This window comes from Aquarana catesbeiana, linkage group LG02 (genome assembly GCF_042186555.1).
Source record: "Aquarana catesbeiana isolate 2022-GZ linkage group LG02, ASM4218655v1, whole genome shotgun sequence".
Lineage (NCBI taxonomy): Eukaryota > Metazoa > Chordata > Amphibia > Anura > Ranidae > Aquarana > Aquarana catesbeiana.
The window spans coordinates 315592017-315599783 of NC_133325.1; the positions used below are offsets into that span (position 1 = coordinate 315592017).

General features: G+C 42.4%; 1 protein-coding gene across 1 annotated transcript in view; it reads left to right on the top strand.

Moving 5' to 3' along the window:
* The window catches only part of TGFBRAP1 (transforming growth factor beta receptor associated protein 1), a 52138-nt gene extending 47020 nt beyond the window's left edge, over window positions 1-5118 (top strand). Inside the window, exon 12 of the mRNA XM_073614749.1 lies at window positions 4249-5118. Within this exon, the coding sequence (XP_073470850.1) occupies window positions 4249-4434 (186 nt within the window). The 3' untranslated portion in view covers window positions 4435-5118. The remainder of the gene's footprint in view (window positions 1-4248) is intronic.
* Window positions 5119-7767: the final 2649 nt, after the last annotated feature.

A 7767-nucleotide genomic window follows, 5' to 3' on the forward strand; every position in this document is an offset into this window, starting at 1 on the left:
GTGAAGTGGAAGGAAAATGATAAATGGTTTTCAACATTTTTTACAAATATCTGGAAAGTGTGGTGTGCATTTCTATTCAGCCCCCCTGAGTCGATACTTTGTAGAACCACCTTTTGCTGCAATTACGGCTGTAAGAGCCCTTTCACACTGGGGCAGCATCGGCGGTAAAACGCCGCTATTATTAGCGGCATTTTACCGTCGGTATGCGGCCGCTAGTGGGGCGGTTTTACCCCCCGCTAGCGGCCGAGAAAGGATTAAATACCACCGCAAAGCGCCTCTGCAGAGTCGCTTTGCCGTCGGTGTAGCCGCGCCGTCCCATTGATTTCAATGGGCAGGAGCGGTGAAGGAGCGGTATACACTCCGCTCCTTCACCGCTCCGAAGATGCTGCTGGCAGGACTTTTTTTACCGTCCTGCCAGCGCATCGCTCCAGTGTGAAAGCCCTCAGTAGCGGCACTTTCGGGTCGGTTTGCAGGCTCTATTATTAGCGTAATAGTGCCTGCAAACCGCCCCAGTGTGAAAGGGCTCTAAGTCTTTTTTTTAGAAATGTCTCTACTAGCTTTGCACATCTAGCGTGAAATGTTTGCTCATTCCTCTTTGCATATAGCTCAAGCTCTGTCAGATTGGATGGAGAGCATCTGTGAACAGCAATTGTCAAGTCTTGCCACAGATTCTCAGTTGGATTTAGGTCTGAAATTTGACTGGGCCATTCTAACACATGAAAATGTTTTGATATAAACTATCCCATTGTAGCTCTGGCTGTATGTTTAAGGTTGTTGTCCTGCTGGAAGGTGAACCTCCGCCCCAGTCTCAAGTCTATTGCAGACTCTAACAGGTTTTCTTCTAAGATTGCCCTGTCTTTGGCTCCATCCATCTTCCCATCAACTCTGACCAACTCCCTGTCCCTGCTGAAGAAAAGCATCCCCACAACATGATGCTGCCACCAGGGTGTGTTCAGGGTGATGTGCAGTGTTAGTTTTCCGCAACACATAGCTTTTTACTTTTAGGCCAAAAAGCTCAATTTTGATCTCATCTGACCAGAACACCTTCTTCCACATGCTTGCTGTGTCCAACACATGTCTTCTCGCAAACTACAAACGGGACTTCCTATGACTTTCTTTCAATGGCTTTCTTCTTGCCATTCTTCCATAAATACCAGATTTGTAGAGTGCACGGCTAATAGTTGTTGCATAGTAGTTGAGGTTGAAAAAAGACACAAGTCCATCAAGTCCAACCTATGTGTGTGATTATATGTTAGTATTACATTGTATATCCCTGTATGTTGTGGTCATTCAGGTGCTTATCTAATAGTTTTTTTAAACTATGGACGCTCCCTCCTGAGACCATGCAGTTTAAGGTTAAATCTCATTTTAATGAGTGGCCACGTGTCTTATTAAACTCCCTTCTGCGGAAAAGTTTTATCCCTATTGTGGGGTCACCAGTGTGGTATTTTTTTGGTATATTCATATCCCCTCTCAAGCGTCTCTTCTCCAGAGAGAATAAGTTCAGTGCTCACAACCTTTCCTCATAACTAATATCCTCCAGTCCCTTTTATTAGCTTTTTTGCCCTTCTCTGTACTCGCTCCATTTCCAGAACATCCTTCCTGAGGACTGGTGCCCAGAGTCTTGTAGAGTGGGAGAATTATCGTTTTATCTTTTGAGTTGATCCCCTTTGTAATGCATGCCAATATTCTGTTTGCCTTGTTAGCAGCAGCTTGGCATTGCATGCCATTGCTGAGCCTGTCATCTACTAGGACCCCCAGGTCCTTTTCCATCCTAGATTCCCCCAGAGGTTCTCCCCCCAGAGGTTCTCCCCCCAGTGTATAGATTGCATTCATATTTTTGGCACCCAAATGCATTATTTTACATTTTTCTACATTATAACTAATTAGCCATGTAGTTGCCCACCCCATTAATTTGTTCAGATCTTCTTGCAAGGTTTCTACATCCTGCCCTGCTTGGCTTAGTATTGTCCACAAATACAGAGATTGAACTGTTTATCCCATTCCTCCAGGTCATTTATGAACAAATTAAATAGGATTGGTCCCAGGACAGAACCCGGGGGGGGGGCACTTTCCACCCCTGACCATTCCGAGTACTCCCCATTTATTACTACCCTCTGAACTCGCCTTGTAATCCATAAAGACATGGATAAGAGAGTTTGGGGTGGAGGAACTTGACTGTCATGCACAGAGTCCTGACCTCAACCATATAGAACACATTTGGGATGAATTAGAGCGGAGACTGTCAGCCAGGCCTTCTCGTCCAACATCACTGCCTGACCTCACAAATAAGCTTCTGGAAGAATGGTCAAACATTCCCATAGACACTCTCCTAAACCTTGTGGACAGCCTTCCCAAAAGATTTGAAGCTGTTATAGTGGCAAAGGGTGGGCCAACTCAATATTGAACCCTACAGACTAATGCCCTGTACACACTATAGGATTTTCCGAAAACAAATGTTGGATGTGAGCTTGTTGTCGGAAAGTCCGACTGTGTGTATGCTCCATAGAATATTTGTTGTTGGAATTTCTGCCAACAAATGTTTGAGAGCAGGTTCTCAAATTTTTTGACAACAAAACTTGCTGTCGGAAATTCCGATCGTGTGTACACAATTTCGACGCGCAAAATTCCACGCATGCTCAGAATCAAGCAGAAGAGCCGCACTGGCTATTGAACTTCATTTTTCTCGGCTCGTCGTACGTGTTGCACATCACCGCGTGCTTGACGTTCGGAATTTCTGACAACATTTGTGTGACCATGTGTATGCAAGACAAGTTTGAGCCAACATCCTTCGGGGGGGAAAAAAAAAAAAAAAACATGGTTCTGTTGTCGGAAAATCCTATCGTGTGTACAGGGCATTAGACTGGGATGCCATTAAAGTTCATGTACGTGTAAAGGCAGGTGTCCCAATACTTTTGGCAATGTATTTGAAAATTGATCAGTGCTGATGTACTGACAGCCTATCTCATTTCTTGAGGCCCCAAAATGCTAGAACAATAAAAAATACCTCCCAAATTATACATTTATGGAAAGTAGACAGTCTGAGGCATTTAGTAAGAGTCACGGTGAGTTTTTTGAAGTTGTACAGGGTGCTGTAATTGCCCCTGGTACCATGTGATAGCTGTGGAAAAAAGAGAATAAAGTTCTCTTAAGAGGGTCAAGACAAAACACTAGGATAAATACAAACTGGCTTTATTAGTACAAAAAAATACCACAACAAATTAAACAAAAAAGAGGGCAAGGATAAATGGCTGGCACAGACCAATTAAAACTAAGACAGTAAAAAGTTGATTAGCAAACAAAGTATTCCTGTAATTGGGCTCCCAATGGTAAAGTTCAACAAATACGTGGTATACTGGTTTAGCGGGTAGATGATCTAAATATACTGATCTTGTATGACAAAATGGCAATACAGCAGGGTCATTCCATTATAGAGGCACAGACCCTCAGCATAGGTTAGTGATCAGATAATGCAGCACATGAAACAAGCAGCATAGCTAAAAAGTTCATAATCATCAGATATGAAGAGAAGATGCAGAGACAGCGGATGAATATTCATGCAGATATCAGCAGGGGGAATGCTATAATCAGTTGGGACGCTTCTATACAAGTACTAAGTGGGATTTAGATACTCTCACCAAATGTATGGAGTCCGTCATCCACCAATAGCATTACTTTACCCCTGGAAGGCTGTGGCCATGAGCGCCGCTCCGCATTGGCCAGTAGATGTATTCAACCAGGGAGGGAGATCCCTCGTTGTGTAGTTGCTGTTCCACGTGTATCCAGGAAGGGAAACAGCCGTCAGCTGTTTGTTCCGTACTGACAAACAAATCCGATCAACGAGCACACGGTTCCCTGTGACGTGCTGACGTCACGCTGCTGATGCGTTTCACCAGCCAATGGACGCTAGTTTCTCCAGAACCATGTGATAGCTGTGGACCAGTGACCACATAGGCAAAACGGCTGTTAATTAATTCATACCAGCTTTGTTGACATTGTGATTAATCAGCTGGGGGATCATGTGACTGCATAGTAAAGTCATTGGGTACCGGCAAGAGGACACATCGGTAGGGGGAGCGGTGTGCATGTGTTTATGTGTTTGTCACTTAGCCTGTAGCTGCTGCCTGTCCATAGTGTATGCACTGTGGGTAGTTGGCAACTGGATATAGTAAGAGTTTAAATTGAGTGTTCAGCGTTAGCTGTTTTTTCATACTGAGGTTTAAACTGATGCATGTTTTCTATTTTCAGTTGAACATGAAGGAAAAGCCGGTAATTCTGTCAGAGAAGAAGCTTTGCCACATGTGCCGGAAGCCATTCCAAGAACCGGTATTTGCCAGACAGCCCAACGGTCACATTGTTCATGCCCACTGTGCTACCAACCAGCACGTCAACAGCAGCATTGACCATGTACCCAGTCAAAGCAAAAGAACATGATTCAAAGTGATGAAACATAATGTTGACTACAATAGCCTCCCCCTGGAGACCACAATGGAACAGGAAAGCTTCAGGCTTCAGTGCAATGTAATGTGAAAACGATGCACTTATCGGCAGACCTGTAGAACGATGATGATAGCAATTTGAATCTGCAGGACCTGGCATAGAAGGATGCTGGCTATATCTCTCTTCGCTGAGCTATGTAAACCATGGCGGAATCAAATGTCCATCTAAATTCTTAACTGAGCTATTTGCATTTTTTTAAAGATATTTGCACTGAGGATATTTTGCATATACTTTAATAGGCTGGATAAAGGAACGTGAACTGTAGGAGACGAGATGTGGTGAATGTGTCTGTCCTCCCTAGCTAAGATGGCCGTCATTGTGGAAGTTTATGGTCTATTCAGTCATGGATGTTTTATGTATTGCACATCCTATCAATCTCATGGTCATAGTCAGCATTCCAGTCACGTAGAAGATGATCCTTTTCCGTGGACAGAGAACTGGCTGTACCACACTCTTCCATATGTAGTCCTGGGAATGCAGTACAACTTCAAAAGGCTTATCACCTCTGTCATACCCTCTGATTAGAGCTGGAATCCACTAAACGTTTTAAAGATTATTTCAGTATACAGCGATAACTTGATTTAATATATTGATTGATTATTAAAGTCCTGTGTCTTACGTTTTTTTTATTTTTTTATTTTTATTTTTTCTTTAAGGTTTCCTTTTTTTTACTGTTTCCTTTTTCTGCTACATGTAGAGGTTCACAATCAGGAGAAACCACTAATTCACTGCCTGCAATACCCACACCCTGTATTTTTTACCTTGGCATGTACATATTGTTATATTGTTATATGGTTAGCTAGGAAAACCTTGCACTGAAAAGGTGTTAGACCAGTGAAATAAGGATTTTTTTTTTTCTTTTTATAAATAAGCGTGTCCGTTACTGTTCATGTCCTGTATCACATTGAAACAATAATGTTTAGGGAAATCTAAAACAAGTGAATTTTTTTTTTTCAGTCACTTTAGTTCTTTATAATATATGTACCATGCAGCTGTAAATCTCTATGGCAGTGAAGTTCTCCTAATATTCTGTTATCCAGTTCTCTTAATGGTAAATGTTCAAAGGATGGTGCTATTGTACAGTTTTGCAACTCTGGAAACGTACTGCTGACACCACTGCCCACCATATACTCCCATGGCAAATGGTGCATGTTGCATTTCTTGGCAGTTACCAATAACTGGCTTGTGCTAGAACATCTAGAAGAGGCATTTCCAACTCATTGGCCATTTTATTCTCACCCCCTAAAGATCCATACTAAAGATTTAGTATTTGCTGTATCAGCTGTGCTACCAGTGCATTCTTTTAACATATGGGCTGGTTGAAAACCTGGTCGGATATGAGTGACCTTGTCAGGACAGGGAGGATTTATACCACCTTGTGATCTGTGATGTTTGTCACCATAGTTTTACATTAAAGAAGTAAAAATTAAAATGGCATGAGACGGATAAGTTTGAAAGCAAGAAAATAACTGAAATAGCCAGATCATAATAGTTGGAAAAAAAAAAAAATCAGATGTAATGCAGCAACTTACTTTATTCTTAATAAACTCTGTCTTGCTCTGCCTCTGTAGCTTGGTTCCTGATTTCTTTCTGTCTCTTCTCCTTTCCTGGTTTCCTATCTTTTGTAGCTGCGATAAATAGAATGTGTGTTGCTAAGGCTCCGTTCTCACTAGTTTTTTTTTTTTTTTCAAACTTTGTTTTATTGTAAGTTTTACAGAGTAGAAAGTACAAAGTTGAACAGTAGATCGTCAAATGAACAATCAATTGCGGAGCAGGGGAAACCATGTTTTTCAATGGCCACCCTTCTAATTGCTGCAACTCAAGTTGCAGCAACTCCAAAAAAGGTTCCTGCACTATTTTGATGCATGTTTCATTAGACTTGAATGCCATGCATGGGCGCTCAACCTGTGGCCCTCCAGCTGTTGTGGAACTACCAGTCTCGTGAGGTGTTGCAAGACAGTTAGAATCATGACTCCCAAAGGGCATGATGGGACTTGTACTTCTGCAAAAGCCGGAGGGCCACAGGTTGAGCGCCATTTCCATAGAGTGTATCAAGTCTCATTTAAGTTGCATGGGAGTTGCACAAGTGAGAGCAGAGCCTTAATATTTATAACAAGTTTCTAGGAATTCAGCCACTTTGCAAAATGTGCTGGCATACTGTGAGTTAAAGTGTTAGTAAACCCAGGACCCTGTATTCACTATATTCAGTCCCCCACAGTACACGGGAATGCAATAGTTTTAGTAAATTTAAGCTGTCTAAATATCTTTTCTCATTAGCAGTTAGAGCAGTTTTGTGACTTCTATCAGTGTCTGTTTAAAGCTTGTAGGAGTTTTTATTCACCCATGATTATCCTATGAAGATGCAGGACCCCTGGCCCTCTGGATAGTGCTGATTGGCCCTGTGCTGATCACATGCCCTCTCCCAAAAAAAAAAAAAAACTCTCTAGCAATACACACCAAACTGAGCATATGCAGCTTGTCCCCTAGCTTCTGTACTATCTGGAGTTGAATTGGGGACTGGAAGAAGGGGAGGATCAGAGGAGACAGGATTAAACAGCCTTTTTACACACTGCAGAGGATTGACCCCTTAAGTTCCACAGTGAGTATAACAAGCATGCTGTACTGAAAATGCACACTGATTTTACTGTTGTGGGTTTAGTAACACTTAGTCCAGTGACCTGTATGCCACCTTGTGGACTCACCTCCTTAACTTGCATCTCACAGTTAAGCAAAGCTCCAAGAGTGCAGCTATAGCTACACATGTGAAGCTCTGACAGGAGAGATGCTGTGTTCTCCAATATAGCATCTCTGCCCATACCTCCCACCCTGCTGTTGGTTCACAGAAGCCTTCTGTGAATGAGTTCACTTAATACAAAGCGCTTTGTGGGTGGGCAGGAGCTGCAACTCCGTAGCCTCAGGAGCTGAGACCAGAGGGTCCAGTGTCAGGAAATAAAATGGAAATGTTGTTATAGTTATGCTCCTTGGCACTCAGAAAAAAAATGTAAGCTGTAAATTAAAGAGATAAGTCCACAAGGTGGCATACACCTCGTTGGATTTAACCCCTATTAATCCAGTACATTTTGCAAAGTAGCCTAATTCCTGGAGTTCAGCTTTAACTGGTTCTCTCTAAAATATCCTAAATGGAGCCCCCCAAAGCAGACATTTCCAGTCCAAACATTCCTTCTAGCTACTTCCTTGATTACCAGTCAGTAGCATCATAGCTTTGGACAAGAGTTAACCAGAAGTCTGCACAATGTTCAGCATGGC